The sequence below is a fragment of the Oncorhynchus gorbuscha genome, linkage group LG21, assembly GCF_021184085.1.
Source record: "Oncorhynchus gorbuscha isolate QuinsamMale2020 ecotype Even-year linkage group LG21, OgorEven_v1.0, whole genome shotgun sequence".
In the NCBI taxonomy this organism is placed as follows: Eukaryota; Metazoa; Chordata; class Actinopteri; order Salmoniformes; family Salmonidae; genus Oncorhynchus; species Oncorhynchus gorbuscha.
In genome coordinates this window covers 10,490,673-10,518,562 of record NC_060193.1, presented here as the reverse complement: position 1 = coordinate 10,518,562, position 27,890 = coordinate 10,490,673, and the positions used below count along the sequence as shown (strand labels likewise).

Sequence of the window (27,890 nt, the reverse complement as noted above, 5' to 3'; positions counted from 1 at the left end):
AGCATCCCAAACATGCTCAATGGATGAAATGTCTGGTGCGTATGCAGACCATGGAAGAACTGGGACATTTTCAACTTCCAGGAATCGTGTACAGATCATGAGGTGTTGGCAGCAGATGAATGGCATGTCTATGGGAACAAATAAATGCAATTCTGTTAAAAACACAACACATCAGCTGTATGTGACAGGGCGAAAAAACCTTTCCAAGCCAAACCACTAACTTACACAGCCTATGTCGTCACCATATTAGCTAAAGTAGCGTCATAGTCAGCATAGCCACTAAATGCACCGCGTTAGTAAACCCGCTTCATGCAGTAATGTTACAGTGTACAGTCAGTAAGCGGTTACACCGGCGGGCCCTGGTGGCAATAAATTAGTCAAACCAAAAGCTTACCATGACTTGAAAGAGTTCCAGTGTTTTGTTGGAAAGTCATAGCCAGCTAGCTAACATAGCATCCCTCTGTTATAGCCAGCTAGCTAACATAGCATCCCTCTGTTATAGCCAGCTAGCTAACATAGCATCCCTCTGTTATAGCCAGCTAGCTAACATAGCATCCCTCTGTTATAGCCAGCTCGCTAACATAGCATCCCTCTGTTATAGCATCCCTCTGTTATAGCCAGCTCGCTAACATAGCATCCCTCTGTTATAGCCAGCTCGCTAACATAGCATCCCTCTGTTATAGCCAGCTCGCTAACATAGCATCCCGCTGTTATAGCCAGCTCGCTAACATAGCATCCCTCTGTTATAGCCAGCTCGCTAACATAGCATCCCTCTGTTATAGCCAGCTCGCTAACATAGCATCCCTCTGTTATAGCCAGCTCGCTAACATAGCATCCCTCTGTTATAGCCAGCTCGCTAACATAGCATCCCTCTGTTATAGCCAGCTCGCTAACATAGCATCCCTCTGTTATAGCCAGCTAGCTAACATAGCATCCCTCTGTTTGAGCAGGGTGATTCAGTAGGTTAAACTAGCTAGCTGCATTTGCTAGCCAAGTGGAAAAAAGTATATTTTGCTCTTGCTTCATTTTGAAAGAAAGAAATTTGTTCAAAACTGTTCAACTATTGTCTTTGAGTCAACTACTCAACATATTTTATGCACTGCAGTGCTAGCTAGCTGTAGTTTGTTTTCAGTACTAGATTAATTATCTGATCCTTTGATTGGGTGGACAATGTGGACGTGCTACAAGAGCTCTGATTGGCTGGAAGACGTCCTCAAATTGTCATAATAACTGTGTCAGTCTATGAATGGGGGTGAGAAACATGGGCCTCCTGGGTTTTGTATTGAAGTCAATGTACCCAGAGGAGGACGGAAACTAGTTGTCCTCCAGCTACACAATGGTGCTTCCCTACAGAGTGCTGGCGAGGCTACTGTAGATCTTATTTGCAAAATAGTGTGTTTTTTAATTATTTGGTGACGTGATTTTATATTTAGTATAGTTTTATCTAAAAAGGATCACTTTTTAAAATGTTTTACCATTTTTAGTTTTTATGAAATTCACTGAGGATGGTCCTCCCCTTCCTCCGCAAACCCAGAGTTTCATCAGTAGACACAGCATGTTTTATATTTAACTGACCTGGAAGACCGCGTGTTGATTTTAAACACTGGACTGATCCATTAGCGAAGTACCTCAGTGTGGTGCCTAGTTAGTGCAGGATTTTGTCCCATCTGCATCACTCCAGGAACAGAGTTGTGTTATATATGGAACTATACACCTTTTTAACGAAACACCCTTGTGTTTAACAGGCAACCAGTATCACTCCTGAGGTGGACGGTCAAGGGGATATGTAAATGAGCTATCTTGCGGTTTGAAGTGTGCCCGCGTGAACAGTGTTCATTCTTACCATGCTTCAGATATAAAGACAAAAGTAATAGTACTCCAGTCTCCATTGTCAAGTTAATTCTACCGTGTCAGCTAGAGCACGACATGGTTGCCTACCGGTGTTGTATGGTGAGGTGACTGAGATCAAATGGTTACTCAGAGACAGTGATCTCTTATCAACATAGTAAAAGGATAGTTTTTGACATGGGGGGTGGGCTATCTTATCTGATAGCAATATCTGTCATTTTTTTTTGTTAACTAGGCAGTTCAATTAAGAACCAATTCTTATTTACAATGACAATTCCACACCATCTGTTGTGATTTATGAAAGAGAAATCTACAGGCCTCAATCCCAAAGGATCGGGATGCTTGGCATCACTTTTCAATCAATATGTATTTATAAAGCCCTTACATCAGCTGAAGTGCTGTACAGAAACCCAGCCTACAACCCCAAACACCAAACACTAAGGTGACTGTGCATTTAATAAACAGCTTGGAAAATACCAGAAAATGATGTCATGGCTTTAGAAGCTTCTGATAGGCTAATTGACATCATTTGAGTCAATTGGAGGTGTACCTGTGGATGTATTTCAATGCCAACCTTCAAATCAAATTAAATGTATTTATATAGCCCTTCGTACATCAGCTGATATCTCAAAGTGCTGTACAGAAACCCAGCCTTAAACCCCAAACAGCAAGCAATGCAGGTATAGAAGCACGGTGGCTAGTGAAAACTCCCTAGAAAGGCCAAAACCTAGGAAGAAACCTAGAGAGGAACCAGGCTTTTGAGGTTTTATGTCTTGACAAATGTGGGTATTTAGGTTGAACTATTCCCTATGAGGGGTTAACCCATGTGATCTGAACGGAAGCCTATGTCCCTAAAGGGCTGATTAGGATTAGGATAGTAGCACCGGACTCACCGCTAGGAATGAAATAGGGAGCTTTAGAGAGTTTGACCTGATCTAGCTGTTTGGATAATTCCTTCAATAACCTAGTTTTTTTTTCCTTCTGGCAATTATTCATTTCTCCATTGTCGGCAGGTAGCCTTGTGGTTAGAGCGTTGGGCCAGTAACCCGAAAGGTTGCTAATCGAATCCCTGAACTGACAAGGTAAAAATCTGTCATTCTACCCCAGAGCGAGGCAGTTAACCCACTGTTCCCCGAGCGCCAAAGACGTGGATGTCGATTTTAAGGCAGCCCCCCGCACCTCTCTGAGTGGTTCGGTTAAATGCAAAGTCCCATTTCAGTTGAACAACTGACTAGGTATCTCCCTTTCTAAATGCTGGGGTGTCAAACTCATTCCAACTCATTTTTTTTCTCCCCCTTTTAACTTCCTTTCTAATCAGTGGAGAGAACACCTCTGGTCTGGGTATAACTAGACCCCCCCCCCCCCCCAAACGGATACAAGCTGGTTGACAATGACACCTATTTGCCTTGTATTGTCATCTAGTGGTTGATTTCTGGCACTGCAATGAGTAACCCATTATGACGTCACTACCCACACACACACGCGGGTGCTACATTGTGTCCTCCTCCCAGAGCGCTAAGAACCTTGGCGTGATCCTGGACAACACCCTGTCGTTCTCAACTAACATCAAGGCGGTGGCCCGTTCCTGTAGGTTCATGCTCTACAACATCCGCAGAGTACAACCCTGCCTCACACAGGAAGCGGCGCAGGTCCTAATCCAGGCACTTGTCATCTCCCGTCTGGATTACTGCAACTCGCTGTTGGCTGGGCTCCCTGCCTGTGCCATTAAACCCCTACAACTCATCCAGAACGCCGCAGCCCGTCTGGTTTTCAACCTTCCCAAGTTCTCTCACGTCACCCCGCTCCTCCGCTCTCTCCACTGGCTTCCAGTTGAAGCTCGCATCCGCTACAAGACCATGGTGCTTGCCTACGGAGCTGTGAGGGGAACGGCACCTCAGTACCTCCAGGCTCTGATCAGGCCCTACACCCAAACAAGGGCACTGCGTTCATCCACCTCTGGCCTGCTCGCCTCCCTACCACTGAGGAAGTACAGTTCCCGCTCAGCCCAGTCAAAACTGTTCGCTGCTCTGGCCCCCCAATGGTGGAACAAACTCCCTCACGACGCCAGGACAGCGGAGTCAATCACCACCTTCCGGAGACACCTGAAACCCCACCTCTTTAAGGAATACCTAGGATAGGATAAGTAATCCTTCTCACCCCCCCTTTCAGATTTAGATGCACTATTTGTAAAGTGACTGTTCTACTGGATGTCATAAGGTGAATGCACCAATTTGTAAGTCGCTCTAGCGTCTGCTAAATGACTTAAATGTAAATGCTACAAACCCATTATGACGTCACTACATTTTACCCACACACACGCGGGTGCTACAAACCCATGACGTCATTACATTTTACCCACACACACGCGGGTGCTACAAACCCATTATGACGTCACTACATTTTACCCACACACACGCGGGTGCTACAAACCCATTATGACGTCACTACCCACACACACGCGGGTGCTACAATGTAAGACACACGGAGCAAAACTGGTGTTTTACCAGTCACATTTTTTATTGATTTTTTTTTTTTGTACATTTCAAGTTGTTTTGATAGAATAGTAGTTAGTGGCCCAGAAAGTTCCATAGATGTTGAATTGAATGAACAGTAGTTACATGGTATTGTACAGATTGGAGACAAAGAGAAGAAGATGCCATCAGGTAAAATGAAAAGATTCATCCTGGGTCCCATTCATTAGGGCAAAACGTTGCAAAACAGAGAGGGTAGTTTCCTCTCTTGTTTCAGTCTGTTGTCTTCCGTTTGGTGCCCAATGAATACGACCCTAGTAATGCTGTACATTGATGGTCTACTTGCGTGTTATATTGTTTATGAGCAACAGCTAGCCTGGTATCCAACTGATTTCACAGCGCTTCTCTTTTGTTTCCTTTCATTATGTCTGGTTTTACCAGGCTAAGTAACTGCTTGTCCACGTTCAGTAGCCGACGTTGTCGAACGATGTAGTTAGAATTTCCATGAATAGAGCTAAACGTGGAACATTGTTCTATATGCCACAGAGCAAATTTCTATCTTGAACTTTCCAAAACGTTGCTGAACTACGTGCCTGTGTGTGACACAGTAGATAGAAGTTGCCTCTAAGAACCGATACAGGGTCCGATGTCTTTGTGTTAGTCTACTGGTAAAGGTTAGTGTTGGGGGCTCTGGTAATCTGATCTTATATCTGTGATTAGAGACCTTACTTACATAGTGTCTTATTAGATGATGGAGGAGCAACTGATTCAAACTCCTTGAACCCTCTGATACTAGTCTCAACCCATCTGTCTAGACAGACTACTCTGATACGGTATAAGCATTGGAGGAGATTGGTGAAGACACCGTTGTTCAGTTAAGAGCACTGAATAGAATTCTACTCTGTTCTAATTCGACGGGTGGAACATCATGATGTCCAAGATTCTGTTCTAGAACCAGAATGTCCACGAAACTGGGAAAAGCACATAGTAACCCAGAGAAGTCCATTCGTGATCCAAGTCGTAAAGGAGCGAAAAGTCCCTCGTCAAGACTCTGCAAAATGGTCCCAGATTTGATGATTGAGAACGTTTACCATCCACTCTTCCTTGTCAAGGGTAATCCTACATGATAGATGTACACAGTCACACCCCAGCTCCACTGGCCCTGAAATGTTAGATTGACATACGATAATGCATCACTCTTTGGAAAAGGTGGACGATATCAGTTCATCCTTGCAGTTATTAATTACACAAATCAAGTAGATGAAAAGGTGCCCTACAGAATCAGTAGTATACACTCGCCCATTCAGAGGAAAGCAATGGTGCTTCCCCTATCCAAAACAAATAACCTTATCAGATTATTCAAATCTTATTTCAATCTCATCACTAGAGACAAAGGAATCATAGTTTTTTATTCTGATGAGAAAGAAATTGACCTTTGAACACAGTGGCTACAGAACATCTTCAACTGAAAATAAAATGTAGGACACCGTTTGTTACAACGCAGCAAGTTCTGTCCCTCCACCTATTGTGCCCAAACCATTTCATGTTTCAGTTGCCAAACCAGAAAAGGTTATTGTTACATCGTCTTAGTCATGAACAAAATGTGATTTTATTTTTGGAATGAGTGTCCTTATTTCTATACTGGTTTGAGATATTGAATGCACATGTCTGTTGCCATACTTGTGTCCTATAGAGTTAACTGTCATTTAGATGTGCGCAGGTGTGGAATTCTAGGTAGTTGTGGTGTTTTTAGAGTATGTTCTCCTAGCTGTTACCATGGGTTCCTCCGCTATTCCAGAATCACTAGGACAAGTTATGGTATTTTTAGAGTAGCTGTTTCTCCACTGTTACCATGGGTTCCTCCGCTATTCCAGAATCACTAGGACAAGTTATGGTATTTTTAGAGTATGTTCTCCTAGCTGTCTCTCCACTGTTACCATGGGTTCCTCCACTAGATTCCAGAATCACTAGGACAAGTTATGGTATTTTTAGAGTATGTTCTCCTAGCTGTCTCTCCACTGTTACCATGGGTTCCTCCGCTAGATTCCAGAATCACTAGGACAAGTTACAGAGACATTGTTCAAACGTACTCAAATAAATAGTCCTCCTCTGTTGTCAGTTTGACCCTCCTCAGGGATTTGGATTCTTGGTAATGTTCAGGTAATGTACCGGTACTCAGGGATGCCTAATATCCCCTTATAGTCCACCTTTTACTGGGTCGTATTCATTAGTGCACACCATTAAGAAAAAATACAATTATGTTTTGCTATAAATAAATAAAAAGTTTCTTATTGGTTCAGGTTGTCCCTTCCTGTTCTGTCCATTTCCTCCGTTTGATGTGAAGTGAATACGTCCCTGGAGTCACTTTGTCCACCTGTACTGTCAGTCAAACAGTCGTTCCCTTACATCCCTGTCCACAGGGTCCATAAAGCCCATTATGGTGTTGGATAGGGATTGTACAGTGGTCGTTGGATGATGGGTGGGGAAAAAAAAAGTCGAGAACCACAGAGTTTTTGAGACCAGATTTAGTTTCCTTTGGGGGGGAGGGGAGAGACTGAGAGCCCCCTCCATCTTAGTCTCCTTTAAGTCAAGTAGAATGTCGTTTTGGCTAAACCTTGCCCAACCATGGTGTGTGATGCCTTCTGGCTGTATAAATTGTGTTATGGGATTGCATATTGGAAGAAAGGAGATGGGGAAACCAGGGATCTATACTACATGGCCAAAAGTCTGTGGACACCTGCTAGTCAAACATCTCATTCCAAAATCATGGGCATTAATATGGAGTTGGTTTGCCCTTTGATGCTATAACAACCTCCACTCTTCTGGGAAGGCCTTCTACTAGATGTTGGAACATTGCTGCAGGGACTTGCTTCCATTCAGCCACGAGCATGAGTGAGGTTGGGCACTGATGTTGGGCGATTAGGCCTGGCTCGCACTCTGCATTCCAATTCATCCCAAAGGTGTTTGATGGGGTTGAAGTCAGGGCTCTGTGCAGGCCAGTCAAGTTCTTCCACACCGATCTTGACAACCTGTGAGCTTGTGTGGCCTACCACTTCGCAGCTGGGCCGCTGTTGCTCCTAAATGTTTCCACTTCAGAATAACAGCACTTACCGTTGACCGGAGCAGCTTTTGCAGGGCAGAAATCTGACAAACTGACTTGTTGGAAAGGTGGCATCCTATGACGATGCCACGTTGAAAGTCACTGAGCTCTTCAGTAAGGTCAGTCTACTGCCAATGTTTGTATATGGAGATTGCATGGCGGTGTGCTCGATTTTTATACACCTGTCATCAACAGGTGTGGCTGAAATAGCAAAATCCACTAATTTGATGTGTCCACATACTTTTGGCCATGTAGTGTAGTTGTGGGTAAGATCCCTCCATCCTGATGCAGATCAGCAGAGGGTAATTGCTAAACTAGAGCTGAAATGGATCCAGGAGGACCTAGGTGAAACCAGGCTTGAGTCAGAGATCTCTCTAGTGATCCCTCCAGATCAGCAGAGGCACCGCCGGTCACTCTTGGTGACCTCCTCGGAGGAGTGGACCACGTTGGGGACGAAGCCGCTCTTCACCCCTTCCCAACCCTCCTGGATAGTGATGTCACCGCTCCTTACCTAGGGCCAAGATATCAAGGTTAAGTATTCACATTCAGAGGCTTCCGATTTAATTAACTAACACTTTTATTTTACAGCCCAGTAGTGATGGGGGGGAATCGATAGTTACATATCGCAATATTATTCTCCGGGTATTTATTTATTGCTACTGTAGGTTGTGTTAACTAGCGCTAGTTGGCTACACCTGCTCCAAATCCTATAGCTTGTTCTCCATCTTCTTTGTAAATGCTGAGCCAACATGCTATTTGTTTCCCTGACTGATTCAAACTGTTTTCTCCTGCTCTCTCTCTCTCTCTCTGGTCTCTCTGCAGCAGACATATAGTGAGCCATATGTTTGGAACATCATCATCGCAATAAAATCACAGTATCGAACAGCAATACATATAGAATCGGGAGAATCACAAAACATATCATCGGCACCTAAGTATTGTAATACTATTGTAGGTATTGTAATACTATTGTGAGTATTGTAATACTATTGTGAGTATTGTAATACTATTGTGAGTATTGTAATACTATTGTGAGTATTGTAATACTATTGTGAGTATTGTAATACTATTGTGAGTATTGTAATACTATTGTGAGTATTGTAATACTATTGTGAGTATTGTAATACTATTGTGAGTATTGTAATACTATTGTATTGTAATACTATTGTGAGTATTGTAATACTATTGTGAGTATTGTAATACTATTGTGAGTATTGTAATACTATTGTGAGTATTGTAATACTATTGTGAGTATTGTAATACTATTGTGAGTATTGTAATACTATTGTGAGTATTGTAATACTATTGTGAGTATTGTAATACTATTGTGAGTATTGTAATACTATTGTGAGTATTGTAATACTATTGTGAGTATTGTAATACTATTGTGAGTATTGTAATACTATTGTGAGTATTGTAATACTATTGTGAGTATTGTAATACTATTGTGAGTATTGTAATACTATTGTGAGTATTGTAATACTATTGTGAGTATTGTAATACTATTGTGAGTATTGTAATACTATTGTGAGTATTGTAATACTATTGTGAGTATTGTAATACTATTGTGAGTATTGTAATACTATTGTGAGTATTGTAATACTATTGTGAGTATTGTAATACTATTGTGAGTATTGTAATACTATTGTGAGTATTGTAATACTATTGTGAGTATTGTAATACTATTGTGAGTATTGTAATACTATTGTGAGTATTGTAATACTGGCAATTCCCAGCCCCAGTATTTATCAGGTATTTATTTTGAAATTACTTGTTAAAATGGCAATAACCTAATAATTGTATATTAATTACAATTTAGTTTCTTTGAGATTCATGTTTTCACAAGCGTAGGTTTGTACCACATGTGGTACCAGTTTATGGGACCAGCCCATTGCTTTAATAGCCAAGGGTTAGCATTGAAAATGTGACTCCATTTAGATTTTTGACTCCGGTTGAAGAAGGTTATCTCCTCACCAGATGGAAGATGTCCCTGGTCAGCTCCGTGAAGGCGTGCTCCACATTGATGGCGTCGCGGGCCGAGGTTTCTACGTAACGCATCCCGTAGGCGCCGGCGAGTTTCTCAGCTTCCTGACGAGTCACCTGCCAATTATTATTTTTTTTTTTAAAGGTAAAGATTCTATTTTATTGTCTGATTTCATAGGAATGTGTTTCAGGCATCATTTATAGTGTCCTTTGTTAGGGTGAGGATTCTTTCTTCAAATGCTCAATCAAACACACACACACATTCTGATAGGCTACCTGACGCTGAGGCTCCAGGTCACACTTGTGTCCGACCAATAGGAACACGATGCTGTGTGGTTGGACGTGACTCCGGGCCTCCTCTAGCCAATCATGAACGTTCTGGAAGGAGCGACGGTTTGTGATGTCGAACAGCAGGAGCCCGCCCACCGAGTTACGATAGTAGGCTCTTGTGATGGACCTGAGAGAGGGTTGAGATGAGAGAGAACATGAGATATAGATGGACTATTGGCTACTAAGCTGAACCTGGATGACATGGCAGATCACAGTGGAGGATAGAAACATCCACATCATTGAGGAAACATTGAGATGTTATCAAGAGTGTTACTGTTGCATCACACTCATCACGAAGACAAATAAGTGTCGTTCTGAACTAAAAGAAGAGTGTGAGGGAGAGAGGTGTTAGGAGACAGATATAAAGGTTAGAAAAAGGGAGAGAGTGGGTAGTGAGGGAGGGATAATTTGGCAGAAGAGAGAAAGAGAAAATGTGAGGGGCGGGAGAGAGGACAGGAAGGGGAGAGGAAGTGGGAGGAGGGATATGACAGGCAGGCAAGGTGTGGGTGGATAGAGGGAAGGGGAGGTGGAAGAAGAGGACTTCAAGAAAGAGAGAATGAAGATAGGAGGCTGGTAAAATATTCATAAGAAAACAGTTGAAAGGAATCAGAAGACACAGATACAGAGCAGGAAATGGAGAGATGGAACGCTGACGAAGTGTGTGTGTGTGCGTGTGTGTGTGTGTGTGTTCAAAGGCTGCTAGGTAAATGTATTTAAAAGGGTCCTCATATACTTGTTTTATATGTTTTATAAATGTCTATCAGGCCTATTTAGGCCTGTCCAATGTGTTACCAATGTTCCTGTAAATGTTTAGATAGGCCAATAACCGCATACCCTTTGTACTTTGCATAATAAGGCTCTTGACTCGTCAATAACCCTAATCAGTAGTGGAATGACACAACCTGACTTCAGTGTGGACCTCAGTCTTGTTGGATAGGAAGCAGCATTGACACAGCAGAGCGCGTTGTCATTCGAAAGGTAGGCTATGATAGATCACTACCGAAAGAGGTTAATATTCGATGATAAATAACTGTCACCATCCTTAGACCCACACACACACACACACACACACACACACACACACACACACACACACACACACACACACACACACACACACACACACACACACACACCATACCTGAACCGCTCCTGTCCCGCAGTATCCCAGATCTGTAGCTTGATCCGTTTCCCCGGCTCGATCTCCACCAGGCGAGAGAAGAAATCTACGCCGACTGTGGGGTCGCTCACCTGGGCGAAGCGTCCCTCTGTGAACCGCCGGATCAAACACGACTTCCCCACCGTCGAGTCCCCAATGACGATGAGTCGGAACTGGTACAGCCATATCGCCTCCATGGTGACTACTGTCTAGCTTCTGTTGTTGGGTAAATCAGGCACGTGGAGAGAGACACAGGCGAATGGACGCACAAAACCAGAGTCAGACAGGTAACCTGTAACCCGTAACAACAGTGTTCACTTGGGGACCACAGAAGGCTAGAGACGGCCCTGGCGATGAGTTAAAAGGCTGTACTTCTCCTCATCTTGATATGGCCATGGTTTTTATCTAGGCCCCCGGTGTTACAATAAAGCAATAATGCCAGAGGAGGTGTGGTATATGGCCAATATACCACAGCTAAGGACTGTGTCCTCTGCACGACCAATGTGGAGTGCCTGGATACAGCCCTTAGCCGTGGTATATTGGCCACAAACCCCGAGGTTCCTTATTGCTATTATAAACTAGTTACCAACATAGTTAGAGAAGTAAAAATACATGTTTTGTCATACCCGTGGTGTACGGTCTGATATTCCATGACCTTCAGCCAATCAGAATTCAGGGCTCAAACCACCCAGTTTATAATGCCTATTATAGCCACATGTTTAATTACAAGCATGTGACTATAGGAGATCTGATTTTCTAGCCTATGTTGGCCTACTTTCAAGTCACTTGACTTGGCTATGTCACCTATTTGATAGTCTGTTTTAGGTTATCAAGGATGTATTTTAGGTTATCAAGGATGTATTTTAGGTTATCAAGGATGTATTTTAGGTTATCAAGGATTTATTTTAGGTTATTTATTTTAGGTTATCAAGGATGTATTTTAGGTTATCAAGGATGTATTTTAGGTTATCAAGGATTTATTTTAGGTTATCAAGGATTTATTTTAGGTTATCAAGGATTTATTTTAGTTATCAAGGATTTATTTTAGGTTATCAAGGATGTATCTTAGGTTATCAAGGATGTATCTTAGGTTATCAAGGATGTATCTTAGGTTATCAAGGATGTATTTTAGGTTATCAAGGATTTATTTTATTGCTGAATATACAAAGCCCTGTTGAATTTCCCTCTAAGAAAAATAGTTATTTCATTCTAGTTGTAGCCAGTGGCTAGTAAGTAACATGGCTTACATATTTGATTCTATATTCTATTCCATGTTCTATAGAACTATGCTTATTGAAAACACTACAATGCAATAATTTATGATGGTATTGCATTCTATGCACAGGCCTGGTTATCCAGCCATCACACTGCCTCTAGTGCCAACTAAAGCTCACCGCCACTACCTCACTCTGCTTGGCCGGGGGATTACACAGTCCGCTTAATATGCAAACACTCTGCCTACCGTGGACACACAGATCCCCTAGAGAATAACCATAATACCCACCCCCATAGCTGTTGACTCAGCCCGGATATCGGCTTTAACTAGGATCTCTGGAGCATTGACACGGACAGTTGACTGTAACCTATTACAGTCACCTATAGGGGACAAAACGATGTCTATTGTAGAGCATACCGTGGATGTGGCTCATTTGGTAGCGCATGGCGTGAAACGCCAGGGTTGTGGGTTCGATTCCCACAGGGGACCAGTATGTACATGTTTCCACTCACTACTGTGTAAGTCTCTCTGGATAAGGGAGTCTGCTAAGTGACTAAAATGTCAAAATAATATTTCACATAAGGTGCTTTTGGATTCAAATCAAATGTTTTTTTCCAGACCTACCAAGGTCAATGAATGGGCCCCTCCGTTTTTCCTTATGGCAGGACAAATGATTGATTGTTATTATTATTATAGGGATAGTTCAACTTGATCTGTCAGTAGGCTAATGGGGAATCGAATGGAGAACAGCTGGCTAGAATAGAATCTACACGATGATTTGATGAACTTTACCACATCACATCTGTCACTCTCATAACAGGCTTCCAAGACCACAAGCAGTGTAACTTCATCCACTTTATTCAAAAACCTTTTTCTTATTTCTCTCATCGTTATCCTGAAATTTAAAATGTATTTTAATGGAATCGAGGTCACAATTACGAGAAAGGCCTATAGCCTAGGAGAACGTGCAATGGTTTCATCTTACGTTGTTTAGTTGCGGCGTTCACAACCCGAATGCTGCAGGTTCCATCGTTTCGAGAAGCTCGTCTCCTCTTTCGTAGAACAAACGCCGGAAAAAGGTCTTACAGCGACACATAAACCACAGTTTACAATTCCCCTGGAGTGATCCAACGACGGGTCTTATGTCTTTATTACGGTTTATAACGATAACAACGGGCTCGAACGTCCTAGGTCTAAGAGAAGAATCCACAGCACGCTTTACTCCACAAAATGTTATTATTTGTAGACGGAAGTCTACACTATTGTCTAAAACCACACTCGTTTCGAATGTGATACATTCGACGGGTTCGTTTTCTTTTCACTACTCTCTTTTTTTCGTTTCCTGTTTTTGAAGGCCGCAAAATGTTATGAAATGAATGTTGCTGTTGATGAAATGGCAGCGCTAGCAGCAGCATCACAGAACCTGACTCATTCCACTTCCCCGCCCGCATCAGCACCACTACTACCGTAAACATCCATATAGAGGCGGACAACCACTTTTCTCATCTCTACAAAAACCCACAGCGACACAAATAGCATAGAAGAAAACTCTGTTAGACTAGGCCTATATATCAACTCTTGTTATAACACCATTATAAACATCGTATTTAAATGTTGTGGTTTGTTTTTATATCATATCAATCATTTTACCTGTTGTAAGGCAACCCTTTTTGGTGGGTGACAGGGCACTATTCCTTAATAACGGAACTGTTTATTCCCTACATGCTGCCTACCAAACAGACCCGCTCATATAAAACATTTATTGGAGCTTGTTCAATTTGATAAAACGGTTGCGTTACGGGGGACATGTCGGTAACCAACCGATGCTTCACAGCGCTGGGACGAATGTTTATTTATTTTATTCAATCTTTATTTAATTAGGCAAGTCCGTGAAGAATAACTTCTTATTTACAATGACGACCTAACCCAGACGACGCTGGGCCAATTGTGCGCCGCGCTATGGGACAGTCTGGAATCGAACCAGAGTCTGTAGTGACACCTCAGACCGTTGCTCCATTCGGGACATACACTGGTATATGTATTTTTTTATATTTTTCTCCCTGCAGCGCTATGTTGCGTCAGAGCGATGGACAGACAGTACAGTGAACGTTTGGCTTGTTAACCTATGGTAGCAGGCGTTGAACGACCAGGCTTGTGTTAACCTATCGTAGCAGGCGTAGAAAACCCAGGCTTGTGTGGGCGTAGACAACTTCCTGTTAAAGGGGTGTGGTCGTCAAACAGCTGACGCTTCACGCTCAGAGGAATGGCAACTGCTTATACATGAGATGATCGCGCGCACACAGGCTGCTTGACCTAACTTGACAGCTGATGACATCACTTTTTATAACTTTTTTTGCACGAGATGGAATGGTCACAAACACGTCACCAACACGGACAGTTGTGCGTGAATACATTGGACGTGTATGGAAATAGAAAAAGTGATAAAATAAATAAACTGGAATATTTTTGAGAATGCATATTTGTAATAAGTGAGAAGGATATTAATGTTTTTCTTTCTCTCTCTCTCTATCAATTAATGTGCTAGTTTAGGCTAGAATATGTGGAGGATTATCTTATTTGGCATACAGACAACTTCAGGTAATGGGGAAAAGGGAGCTGCTGAAAAGTGGACACTGACTTGGACTCAGAATGATGTAAAGTATTTAAGTAAAAATACGTGAAAGTACTACGTAATTCGTTTTTGTGGGGTATCTGTACTTTACTTTTAATATATATATATATTTTATCCTGACAACCTAATTTACTCGTTACATTTTGAATGCTTAGCAAGACATGAAAATAGCCTAATTCACACACTTATCAAGAGAACTTCCCTTGTTATCCCTATTGCCTCTGATCTGGCAGACTCACTAAACACATGCTTCGTTGGTAAATTAAGTCCGTGTTGGAGCATGCCCCGGGCTATCCGTATGTATTATGCCATCTAGTTTGCTTTATATAAGGAGTCTGAAATTATTTATACTTTTACGTTTGATACTTAAGTATTTTTTTACCAATACCATTTACTTTTGATACTTAAATATTTTTTAAACCAAATACTTTTTAGACTTTTACTCAAGTAGTATTGTACTGGGTGACTTTCACTTGCACTTGAGTAATTTTCTATTAAGGTATCTTTTACTCAAGTATGACAATTGGGTAATTTTTTAACCACTGCTTGGAAAATGTGTTTCTTTATGTAATTTTCCATGACATTTTTCTATGTGAATAACTATGTGGTGTAGTTGGCCTTCATTTGATCGGTTAAAGGGGCGTGGTCGTCAAACAGCTGACGGGCAGAAGAAGCTTCACGCGCAGATAAACGGCAACGACTTTTAGAAAAGTTGAGCACGCACACACACCGCAGGCTGTTTGACCTCATTTGACAGTTAGTTCATGACTTTGCGCTGACAGCACTTTTTTAGAAGTTCTCCTTTTTAGCGCCAGATGGAATGAAGGTTAGGTAACGGGTGAAGAGCCACCAATACGCACAATCGTGCGTCGATTCATTGGACTTGTATAGAAATAGAAAAACGGAGAAAATACAAAATAACTTCCGGACTATTTTTGAGTGCATATTTTGAATAAGTGGAGACGGGATGTAAATGTTTTTTCTCTATCAATTGACTTGTCTGTGTGACAAATAAGACCGTTTACAACTTCAGTAACGGGAAAAGAGAGCTGCGAAAAGTGGACCCATATGGAATAAAAACAACTGGAAAAAAAGAGACTGGCTTTTGGAATATTTTTTTCTGCATGTCATTTTTCATAAAACATTTCTATGTGGACAATAATGTGGTGTAACTAGACGTGATTGTTTTCTACCAACTCATAGCCCAACCATGCAGCAACAACGCTTGCTCAAGGTCCTGGTCATCGGTGACTTGGGTGTCGGCAAGACGTCTATAATCAAGCGTTATGTACATCAGATATTCTCTCAACATTACCGGGCCACCATAGGAGTAGACTTCGCTCTCAAAATCCTCAATTGGGATCACAAGACGGTGGTGCGTCTGCAGTTGTGGGACATAGCCGGTTAGTAGCCTAAATGAATTACCGTATTGTAATTACCTACCCTACGTTGCCTACCTTTTGGGTTGCATAACTGTGTGTTATTTTATAAGACACACAAGTCTACAATATGTCACGCATTTAGGCCATGTTCCACGTTAAATGGTATCGGCCACTCGGTTGGTAAGCTAATTAGGTGTACCTAAAATACCCTATAGTTTTGTAACGTTAATATTTTTATATGACACATAGGAGTCTTAACGATAGGTTAAGCTCTTAATCAGTAGCAAATGATGCCCAAAACGCTGGCATGCACGCACGCCGGACAAAATCGCGCGCACAAGCACCTATATATTCGTGAGTCTTTGTAATTGACTGCGTGTGTGTGTACGTGTACCAGAAGTCCTCACTAGAATAGTAAACCAACAAACATTAAGAGAAGTGAGGATATATTGCCAGTCCTCACTTGTAAAAATGTTATTTTAGGTTTAGGGGTTAGAATTAGGCTTATTAAGGTTACATTTGAGGTTAGGCGTTGGGTTTAGGGAAAATAGGATTTTGAAAGGGAATCAATTGTTGGTCCAAAAAAAGTCTTCTCAGGTATAGTAAAGCATTGCTGTGTGTGTGTGTGTGTGTGTGTGTGTGCTTTAGCCCATCTGTCAACAGAGCAGACCGTTTATGGTGCTGTATCATCTAGACTTTTCCCTCCTAATCATCTCCACCAAAGATAATGACATCACACCATGTCTACCAGCTGTCAGTGTGTACGATGACCAGTCATTCTCACGCCAGGGCTCCGTTGAGAGTAGGTGTGCTGATATGCTATTTTTTTAATAACGCTGATCTTGGGTCAAGATTTCCTTTTTCGATGATAAATGAATTAAGAGTAGACGGACAGGGGGAATCTGATCCTAGATCAGCGCTCTCACTCTGACACTTTATACATACAGCTCCCAGGTCTCCTGCCATGTCCATATCATGCTATTTATTATAATTTATAGACCATCGTTTCCCAAAGCTTGTCCGCGGAACCTCAAAGAGGTGCACTTTTGTATTTTTTGACCAAACACTACACAGCTGATTCAAATTAACAAAGCTTGATGATTAGTTGATTATTTCAATCATCTGTGTGGTGCTGGGCAAAAACCAAACACCTGGCCTCCTGAGTGGCGCAGCTGTCAGGTATTGCATCGCAAGGCTTGAGGCGTCACTACAGATCCGGGTTCAATCCCAGGCTGTTTCACAGCCGGCCGTGACTGGGAGACCCTTGAGGTGGCGCACAATTGGCCCAGCGCCGTCCAAGCTAGGGGAGGGTTTGGCCCAGCGCCGTGCAAGCTAGGGGAGGGTTTGGCCCAGCGCCGTGCAAGCTAGGGGAGGGTTTGGCCCAGCGCCGTCCAAGCTAGGGGAGGGCTTGGCCCAGCGCCGTCCAAGCTAGGGGAGGGTTTGGCCCAGCGCCGTCCAAGCTAGGGGAGGGTTTGGCCCAGCGCCGTCCAAGCTAGGGGAGGGTTTGGCCCAGCGCCGTCCAAGCTAGGGGAGGGTTTGGCCGGCCAGGATTACCTTGTCCCATTGCTCTCTAGCGACTCCTGTGGCGGGCAGGGTGCAGTGCACGCTGATATGGTTGCCAGTTGGACGGTGTTTCCACTGACACATTGGTGCGACTGGCTTCCAGGTTAAGCGAGCAGTGTGTCAAGAAGCAGTGCGACTTGACATGGTCGTGTTTCAGAGGACGCATGGCTCTCGACCTTCACCTCTCCCGAGTCCGTACGGGAGGTGCAACTATGGGACAAGACTAACTACCAATTTGGAGATCACGAAAAAGGGGTGAAAGTAGCCCCAAAAAAATACAAAAACAACAACAACGTGCACCCCTAGGGGTCCAGAGGACCAAGTTTGGGAAACGCTGCTATATAAGGATAGAAAACGGATCCTACATCAGCAGAAACGGATCCTACATCAGCACTCCTGCCCTGAGCCTCATTGTCAATAGGAGTCCTAAACAGTTTGTCCTTAGGGCTATGTGTTTAAAGCTCACTGGGAACTCATCTCGCCTTAGTGAATGGAGATAGACGTTGTGGAATGGCACAATGCATGCAGTGGATAGACAGAGATGGTGTGGTAAACAGAGATAGACGTTGTGGAATGGCACAATGCATGCAGTGGATAGACAGAGATGGTGTGGTAAACAGAGATAGACATTGTGGAATGGCACAATGCATGCAGTGGATAGACAGAGATGGTGTGGTAAACAGAGATAAACAGACATTGTAGGAAAAGGCTTTTCTGCCAGGTTGCTAATCTGATGTTATTCAAGCAATGTGTGTTAGCAGCAACCGCTACATTATACAACCAAAAGGATGTGGACACGTGCTCATTCCAAAATCATGGGCATTAATATGGAGTTGGTCCCCCCCTTTGTTGCTATAACAGCCTTCACTCTTCTGGGAAGGCCTTCACCTAGATGTTGGAACATTGCTGCTATAACAGCATCCACTCTTCTGGGAAGGCCTTCCACTAGATGTTGGAACATTGCTGCTATAACAGCCTTCACTCTTCTGGGAAGGCCTTCCACTAGATGTTGGAACATTGCTGCTATAACAGCATCCACTCTTCTGGGAAGGCCTTCACCTAGATGTTGGAACATTGCTGCTATAACAGCCTTCATTCTTCTGGGAAGGCCTTCCACTAGATGTTGGAATATTGCTGCTATAACAACCTCCACTCTTCTGGGAAGGCCTTTCACTAGATGTTGGAATATTGCTGCTATAACAGCCTTCACTCTTCTGGGAAGGCCTTCCACTAGATGTTGGAACATTGCTGCTATAACAACCTCCACTCTTCTGGGAAGGCCTTCCACTAGATAGATGTTGGATCATTGCTGCGGGGACTTGCCACATGCTTCTTCCATTCAGCTACAAGAGCATGAGTGAGGTTGGGCACTGATGTTGGGTGATTAGGCCTGGCTCGCAGTCGGCGTTCCAATTCATTCCAAAGGTGTTCGATGGGGTTGAGGTCGGGGCTCTGTGCAGGCCAGTCAAGTTCTTCCACACCGATCTAGACAAACCATTTCAGTATGGACCTTGCTTTGTGCACAGGGGTATTGTCTTGCTGAAACAGGAAAGAACCTTCCCCCATCTTTTGCCACAAAGTTGGAAGCACAGAATTGTCTAGAATGTCATTGTATGCTGTAGCGTTAAGATATCCCTTAATTGGAACGAAGGGGTTTAGACTGAACCATGATAAACAGCTCCAGACCATTATTCCTCCTCCATCAAACTTTACAGTTGGCACTATGCATTGGGGCAGGTAGCGTTCTCCTGGCATCCGCCAAATGTAGATTCGTCTGTCGGACTGCCATGTGATGAAGCGTGATGCATCACTCCAGGGAACGTGTTTCCACTGCTCCAGAGTCCAATGGCAGTGGGCTTTACACCACTCCAGCTGACGCTTGGCATTGCACATGGTGATCTTAGGCTTGTGTGCGACTGCTTGGCCATGGAAACTCATTTCATTAAGCTCTCAACAAACAGTTTTTGTACTGTTGTTGCTTCCAGAGGCAGTTTGGGACTCGGTAGTGAGTGTCGCAACTAATATAATAATAATATATGCCATTTAGCAGACGCTTTTATCCAAAGTGACTTACAGTCATGTGTGCATACTGTGTGTGCATACTGTGTGCATACTGAGGACAGATGATTTTTACGCGCTACACGCTTCAGCACTCAGTGGTCCTGTTCTGTGAGCTTGTGTTAACTACCACTTTGCGGCTGAGCCGTTGTTGCTCCTAGACGTTTCCACTTCACAATAACAGTAATCACAGATGACCAGGGCAGCTCTAGCAAGGCAGAAATCTGACAAACTGACTTGTTGGAAAGGTGGCATCCTATGACGATGCCACGTTGAAAATCACTGAGCTCTTCAGTAAGGCCATTCTACTGCCAAAGTGTGTCTATAGAGATTCAGCAACGGGTGTGGCTAAAAGAGCTGAATCCATTCATTTGAAGGGGTGACCACATACTTTTGTGTATATATAGTGTTTTTCATTACACATCCAGAACGGAATGTGTTGTTAAGAGAGAGCCTGTTCTGTCTGTCTCTCTGTCTCTGTCTCTGTCTGTCTCTGTCTGTCTCTGTCTGTCTCTGTCTGTCTCTGTCTGTCTCTGTCTGTCTCTGTCTGTCTCTGTCTGTCTCTGTCTGTCTCTGTCTGTCTCTCTAAATGTTATGGTCAGAGGTTAAATTAATTTCCCCAGGTTTCTTACGGTCTCTTCAGACCCGTGTTTGTGCCCTAAAATAGCGTGTCTGTCTATCAGATGGTTTTTCCCAGTATATCAGTATCATGTGAGAGAGGTTAACTTCCAGGAGAAATTACATGTACACATTAGAGAACTCACGTGTGTGTGTGTGTGTGTGTGTGTGTGTGTGTGTGTGTGTGTGTGTGTGTGTGTGTGTGTGTGCGCACACACACTTAGTTGCTTACATAATTTTATTGAGAAAGATTGTTGTTATTGTTGTAGTTGTTGGTGTATCACTGTTGTTGTGTCCCCAGGCCAGGAGCGCTATGGCAACATGACGCGAGTGTACTACCGTGAGGCTGTGGGTGCATTGGTGGTGTTTGACATGACCCGAGCCTCTACCTTCCAGGCTGTCCTCAAGTGGAAGAGCGATCTCGACTCCAAGGTTACTGACAAGTCACGCTTAGAACATGCTTAGAACCAGTAATAATAAGTAATAATTACCTGACATGACACGGTTCTGCACTTTCCAGGCTGTCCTCAAGTGGAAGGGAGACCTCGACTCCAAGGTCTAAGACAAGGGACATAATATGCTTATAACATGCTTATAACCAGTTGTAATGCTCCGCGCCTGCATGGAAATAACAAAGAACAGAAAGACATAGTAGATTCTGATGAGGCTCAAGTTCTGTTTACATTCCCCCTTCACTCTTCTATTTCACCCTTCCCTCCTTCATTCCTATCTGTCTTTGTCTCTCTCTGTCTCTCTCTGTCTCTGTCTCTCTGTCTCTCTGTCTCTTCACTCTTCTATTTCACCCTTCCCTCCTTCATTCCTATCTGTCTTTGTCTCTCTCTCTGTCTCTCTCTGTCTCTCTCTGTCTCTATCTCTCTGTCTCTCTCTTCACTCTTCTATTTCACCCTTCCCTCCTTCATTCCTATCTGTCTTTGTCTCTCTCTCTCTGTCTCTCTCTGTCTCTCTCTCTGTCTCTCTCTCTGTCTCTCTCTGTCTCTCTCTCTGTCTCTCTCTCTGTCTCTCTCTGTCTCTCTCTCTCCACAACGCCGTCTCACCACTCCTTCATCCCTCTCTCCTCTCAGGTTGCTCTGGGTAACGGGAGGCCAATTCCGGCCGTCCTATTGGGTAATAAGTGTGACCAACTGAGCACTGGTCTCTGCTCCAAACTGCCCAAACTGGAGAACTTCACCAGAGACCACGGCTTTGTGGGGTGGTACGAGACCTCAGCCAAGGTGAGAGGTCAGAGGTAAAAAGTCATGACATTGGGTCACGGCATAGGGAGGGATAGGTCTCTATTGTTGCTGTATTGAGAGTATATCAGGGGATTTATGCTTCATGTTAGGAGATGTTAGCAGACAGTGTCTGTGTGTGAGTCTTAACAGAGCTCATTCATAGAATGTAACTACCGGCTAACTGCTGGCTGAGTGAGGGACTGTGATTATAAACTGTCTTTTTACCTCTCCCCTGTCTCTCTGTCTCTGTCTGTCTCTCTCTGTCTATCTCTGTTTGTCTCTCTCCCCTGTCTCTCTCTCTCTCTTTTGTCTGTCTGTGTCTCTCTCTGTGTCTCTCCCTCTCTGTCTCTCTGTCTCTCCCCCTGTCTCTCTCTCCCCCTGTCTCTCTCCCCGGTCCCCCCCGTCTCTCTCTCCCCGGTCTCTCTCCCCGGTCTCCTCCCCGGTCTCTCTCCCCCGGTCTCTCCCTCCCCCGGTCTCTCCCTCCCCCGGTCTCTCCCTCCCCCCGGTCTCTCTCCCTCCCCCGGTCTCTCTCCCCCTCCCTCTGGTCTCTCTGTCTCTGTCTCTCTCTCTCTGTCTCTCTGTCTCTCTGTCTCTCTGTCTCTCTGTCCCTGTCTCTCTGTCTCTCTGTCCCCCTGTCTCTCTGTCTCTCTGTCCCCCGGTCTCTCTGTCCCCCTGTCTCTCTGTCTCTCTGTCTCTCTGTCTCTCTGTCTCTCTGTCCCCCGGTCTCTCTGTCCTCTCTCTCTCCCTCTCTCCCTCTCTGTCTCTCTGTCTCTCTGTCTCTCTGTCTCTCTGTCTCTCTGTCTCTCTGTCTCTCTGTCCGTCTGTCCGTCCGTCCCTCTGTCCGTCCGTCCGTCTGTCCGTCCGTCCGTCTGTCTACTTTGTTTACAATAGTGTTTGTTCTTCACTGGTTGCCCTTTTCTTGTGACAGCAGGTCACACATCTTGCTGCTGTGATGGCATTCTGTGGTATTTCACCCAATAGATACGGGAGTGAAAATTGAATTCTCTCTCTCTCCCCCCATCCCACTCCCCCTCGCAGGACAACACCAACATCGATGCGGCCATCATGTGTTTGGTAGAGAGCATCATGGCGGTAGAGGAGGAGAGGTCGTCAGATGGAGATACTAGAGACCCCAGTGTCCTGCTCCTACCACGCTTTGACTACAATATGAAAGAGAGGACAGGGGGGCCAGGGTGTGATGGGTGTAATAAAAAGATTACTCTGCCGGGACGGAGAGAGATGGGGGATATCTGAGGGGGACGGGGAGAGAGGCGGAGGGAGGGAGAGGCAGGGTAGAGGGAGGGAGAGGCAGGGTAGAGGGAGGGAGAGGCAGGGGAGGGAGAGGGAGGGAGAGGCAGGGGAGGGAGAGGGAGGGAGAGGCAGGGGAGGGAGGGGAGGGAGAGGCAGGGGAGAGGAGGGAGGGAGAGGCAGGGGAGAGAGAGGGAGGGAGAGGCAGGGGAGAGAGAGGGAGGGAGAGGCAGGGGAGAGGGAGGGAGGCAGGGGGAGAGAGGTGGGGGAGAGGGGGAGAGGTGGGGGGGGGAGAGAGGGAGAGGCAGGGGAGGAGGGGGGGCAGAGAGAGGGAGAGGTGGAAGGGGACAGAGGGGGGGGCAGAGAGAGGGAGAGGTGGAAGGGGAGAGAGGGGGTGGCAGAGAGAGGGAGAGGTGGAAGGGGAGAGAGGGGGGGCAGAGAGGGGAGAGGTGGAAGGGGAGAGAGGGGGGCAGGGAGAGGTGGAAGGGGGAGAGGCAGGGGGAGAGGTGGAAGGGGAGAGAGGTGGGGGGCAGAGAGGGAGAGGGGGGGCAGGGGGAGAGGCGGAAGGGGATGAGGCGGAAGGGGATGAGGCGGAAGGGGATGAGGCGGAAGGGGATGAGGCGGAAGGGGATGAGGCGGAAGGGGATGAGGCGGAAGGGGATGAGGCGGAAGGGGAGAGGCGGAAGGGGAGAGGCGGAAGGGGAGAGGCGGAAGGGGAGAGGCGGAAGGGGAGAGGCGGAAGGGGAGAGGCGGAAGGGGAGAGGCGGAAGGGGAGAGGCGGAAGGGGAGAGGCGGAAGGGGAGAGGCGGCAGGGGAGAGAACATGAGATATAGATGGACTATTGGCTACTAAGCTGAACCTGGATGACATGGCAGATCACAGTGGAGGATAGAAACATCCACATCATTGAGGAAACATTGAGATGTTATCAAGAGTGTTGCTGTTGCATCACACTCATCACGAAGACAAATAGTGTCGTTCTGAACTAAAAGAAGAGTGATATCATCATAACCCCCAACATTAGACTTCTGCCTCTGCTTTGTCCTGTATAATGTTCAACATGCCTTTTAACAGAAATCTTTAGCCAGGTCACATCCACTAACAAACAGCTTGAGAAAATGTTATTTTCTGTGATGATAAAACTGGAAGGCTGAGAGGAGTCAGTCAGTTAATTAGCTAGTTATTTTTTTTGTCAGTTAGGTAGGTAGTTAGTCAGCCAGTCAGTCAGCACATGCTCATGTGCAACACATACCATAATAAAATGATGACTTACAGTTGAAGTCAGAAGTTTAAATACACCTTTGCCAAATACATTTAAACTCAGTTTTTCACAATTCCTAACATTTAATCCCAGTAAAAATTCCCTGTCTTAGGTCAGTTAGGTTTACCACTTTATTTTAAGAATGTGAAATGTCAGAATAATAGTAGAGAGAATTATTTATTTCAGATTTTATTTATTTCATCACACTCCCAGTGGGTCAGAAGTTTACATACACTCAATTAGTATTTGGTAGCATTGCCTTTAAATTGTTTAACTTGGGTCCAACATTTCGGGTAGCCTTCCACAAGCTTCCCACAATAAGTTGGGTGAATTTTGGCCCATTCCTCCTGACAGAGCTGGTGTAACTGAGTCAGGTTTGTAGGTCTCCTTGCTCGCACACGCTTTTTCAGTTCTGCCCACAAACTTTATATAAGATTGAGGTCAGGGCTTTGTGATGGCCACTCCAATACCATGACTTTGTTGTCCTTAAGCTATTTCGCCACATATTTGGAAGTATGCTTGGGGTCATTGTGAATTTGGAAGACCCATTTGTGACCAAGTTTTAACTTCCTGACTGATGTCTTGAGATGTTGCTTCAATATATCCACATACTTTTCTTCCCCATGATATCTATTTTGTGAAGTGCACCAGTCACTTCTGCAGCAAAGCACCCCTACAACATGATGCTGCCACCCCTGTGCTTCACGTTTGGGATGGTGTTCTTCGGCTTGCAATCCTCCCGGTTTTTCCTCCAAACATAACGATGGTCATTATGGCCAAACAGTTCTATTATTGTTTCATCAGACCAGAGGACATTTCTCCAAAAAGTCCGATCTTTGTTCCCATGTGCAGTTGCAAACCTGGCTAGTCCGGCTTTTTTATGGTGGTTTTGAAGCAGTGTCATCTTTCTTGCTGAGCCTTTCATAGCCTTTCAGGTTATGTCGATATAGGACTCGTTCTACTGTGGATATAGATGCTTTTGTACCTGCTTCTTCCAGCTTCTTCACAAGGTCCTTTGCTGTTGTTCTGGGATTGATTTGCACTTTTCGCACCAAAGTAAGTTCATCGCTAGGAGATTATTTGTACAGCTGAACGTGGTACCTTCAGGCGTTTGGATATTTCTCCCAAGGATGAACCAGACTTGTGGAGGTCCACCATTTATTTTCTGATGTCTTGGCTTATGTCTTTTGATTTTCCCATGATGTCAAGAAAAGAGTCACTGAGTTTGAAGGTACGCCTTGAAATACATCCACAGGTACACCTCCAATTGACTCAAATGATGTCAATTAGCCTATCAAGAAGCTTCTAAAGCCATTACATAATTTTCTGTAATTTTCCAAGCTGTTTAAAGGCACAGTCAACTTAGTGTATGTAAACTTCTGACCCACTGGAATTGTGATACAGTGAATTATAAGTGAAATCATCTGTTAACAATTGTTGAAAAAAATGACTTGTGTCATGTACAAAGTAGATGTCCTAACCGACTGGCCAAAACTATAGTTTGTTAAACAAGAAGGTCAGGAGTGGTGGAGTGGTTGAAAAACAAGTTTTAATGACTCCAACCTAAGGCTATGTAAACTAGTTTTAATGACTCCAACCTAAGTCTATGTAAACTAGTTTTAATGACTCCAACCTAAGTCTATGTAAACTAGTTTTAATGACTCCAACCTAAGTCTATGTAAACTAGTTTTAATGACTCCAACCTAAGTCTATGTAAACTAGTTTTAATGACTCCAACCTAAGTCTATGTAAACTAGTTTTAATGACTCCAACCTAAGTCTAAACTGTAAACTAACCTAAGTTTTAAACTGAATGACTCCAACCTAAAACTAGTCTAACCTGTAAACTAGTTTTAATGACTCCAACCTAAGTCTATGTAAACTAGTTTTAATGACTCCAACCTAAGTCTATGTAAACTAGTTTTAATGACTCCAACCTAAGTCTAAACTGTAAACTAACCTAAGTTTTAAACTGAATGACTCCAACCTAAGTCTGTGTAAACTAGTTTTAATGACTCCAACCTAAGTCTATGTAAACTAGTTTTAATGACTCTAAGTACATGTAAACTAGTTTTAATGACTCCAACCTAAGTCTGTGTAAACTAGTTTTAATGACTCCAACCTAAGTCTGTGTAAACTAGTTTTAATGACTCCAACCTAAGTCTGTGTAAACTAGTTTTAATGACTCCAACCTAAGTCTGTGTAAACTCCGACTTCAACTGTACCTCTGTCTCTCTGATGACTTTGTATTAATAAACACTTTAACAAACAGGACTATATTGTGTGTCGTGGAAAATTGCAAGATGACGTTATAATGCTTGTAAGATTGTTATAATGCTTGTAAGATTGTTATAATGCTTGTAAGATTGTTATAATGCTTGTAAGATTGTTATAATGCTTGTAAGATTGTTATAAGATTGTTATAATGCTTGTAAGATTGTTATAAGATTGTTATAATGCTTGTAAGATTGTTATAAGATTGTTATAATGCTTGTAAGATTGTTATAATGCTTGTAAGATTGTTATAATGCTTGCAATATAATGTTATAATGCTTGTAAGATTGTTATAATGCTTGCAATATAATGTTATAATGCTTGTAAGATTGTTATAATGCTTGCAATATAATGTTGTAATGCTTGTAATATTGTTATAATGCTTGTATTACATGATACTAGTTGTTACATTCGACCGAATAGAGCATTATGTGTGTGTGTTCCACTGAGGACGGGCCTCTATGAGATACCACTGACAGAGGAGATTTCCTATGTCTTTGGGTATTAAAGCCTAAAGAGCATTCCAGATAACATGAGGTAATGTTATTGTTCTATACCGTACCAGGGTGAGATGGGTTTCCGTTTTCAAGTGAGGGGGCCAGACACTGGTCTTTACAATGACAACTTTTGACACAGAAGTAACTGTCTATGTTTTATAGATACCTTTCATACAAATCTTAACCTTAGTGAACTGTTCCTAAGATCTGTGGTTCGTCATGTAAGTTGAGAGGGGTGTATCTTGGCTATAAAAGATCTTTGTACTTTTCAATGGTTCATTAGAGAGAGCTGCATCATTGAAAGTCAAAAAGCCTCTTGCAAAGCTCTTATTAAAAAATATGTAGTTAAAGTATAACTCTGACTAGTGTGTGAAGTTTTGTAACTCTCATTTGTTACCAGGAATGTGAACCCAGGAATGTGAACCCAGGAAAAAGGCCCCAGTAATGTGAACCCAGGAATGTGAACTCAGGAATGTGAACCCAGGAATGTGAACCCAGGAAAAAGGCCCCAGTAATGTGAACCCAGGAATGTGAACTCAGGAATGTGAACTCAGGAATGTGAACCCAGGAATGTGAACCCAGGAATGTGAACCCAGGAAAAGAAAAGCTAAATCCCTCTGACTAGTGTGTGAAGTTTTGTAACTCTCATTTGTTAAAGCAGAAAAATGCCACCACATGTGATTGGTATTTCCTTCTTAATTTTTTATCGTTTTTTAATCTTTATTTAACTAGGCAAGTCAGTTAAGAAAATAATCTTATTTTCCATGACGGCCTAGGAACAGTGGATTCAGGGGCAGAACGACAGATTTGTACCTTGTCAGCTCAGGGGTTTGAACTTGCAACCTTCCGGTTACTAGTCCAATGCTCTAACCACTAGGCTACCCTGCCGCCCCAATATTTTTAGTATTAAGCAATATCATTAGTATTGTGCAAAATAGCAACGGCTGTGTGTGTCAGTACTTGTATGCATGGCATGTTGAGCTGTGCTGTTGCAATAGAAAACCCAACTGCCACTCCAA

General features: G+C 43.7%; 2 protein-coding genes across 2 annotated transcripts; one reads left to right on the top strand and one right to left on the bottom strand.

Annotated features, from left to right (window-relative positions):
* Positions 1-7,262: 7,262 nt before the first annotated feature.
* LOC124007672 (ras-related protein Rab-39B-like) lies at positions 7,263-13,519 on the bottom strand. The gene is made up of 5 exons (XM_046318352.1): positions 13,093-13,519; positions 10,874-11,107; positions 9,679-9,859; positions 9,394-9,519; positions 7,263-7,930 (listed from the first exon to the last, which is right to left on the bottom strand). The coding sequence occupies exons 2-5, from the start codon at positions 11,086-11,088 to the stop codon at positions 7,811-7,813; spliced, it is 642 nt and encodes a 213-aa protein (XP_046174308.1). The 5' UTR covers positions 11,089-11,107; positions 13,093-13,519; the 3' UTR covers positions 7,263-7,810.
* Positions 13,520-15,424: 1,905 nt separating this feature from the next.
* LOC124008871 (ras-related protein Rab-38-like) lies at positions 15,425-22,846 on the top strand. Its single transcript, XM_046320455.1, has 4 exons — positions 15,425-16,142; positions 20,662-20,792; positions 21,443-21,592; positions 22,631-22,846. The coding sequence occupies exons 1-4, from the start codon at positions 15,950-15,952 to the stop codon at positions 22,844-22,846; spliced, it is 690 nt and encodes a 229-aa protein (XP_046176411.1). The 5' UTR covers positions 15,425-15,949.
* Positions 22,847-27,890: the final 5,044 nt, after the last annotated feature.

Excerpts from the sequence above, each read along its gene's own strand:
- LOC124007672 (XM_046318352.1), bottom strand. The coding sequence starts at position 11,088 with ATGGAGGCGATATGGCTGTACCAGTTCCGACTCATCGTCATTGGGGAC. Across the intron at positions 9,860-10,873 it reads GCGGGACAGGAGCGGTTCAG|GTCCATCACAAGAGCCTACT; the intron begins GTATGGTGTGTG and ends ACCCTCTCTCAG. Across the intron at positions 7,931-9,393 it reads CCAGGGACATCTTCCATCTG|GTAAGGAGCGGTGACATCAC; the intron begins GTGAGGAGATAA and ends TCTTGGCCCTAG.
- LOC124008871 (XM_046320455.1), top strand. The coding sequence starts at position 15,950 with ATGCAGCAACAACGCTTGCTCAAGGTCCTGGTCATCGGTGACTTGGGT. Across the intron at positions 20,793-21,442 it reads AGAGCGATCTCGACTCCAAG|GTTGCTCTGGGTAACGGGAG; the intron begins GTTACTGACAAG and ends CTCTCCTCTCAG. Across the intron at positions 21,593-22,630 it reads GGTACGAGACCTCAGCCAAG|GACAACACCAACATCGATGC; the intron begins GTGAGAGGTCAG and ends TCCCCCTCGCAG.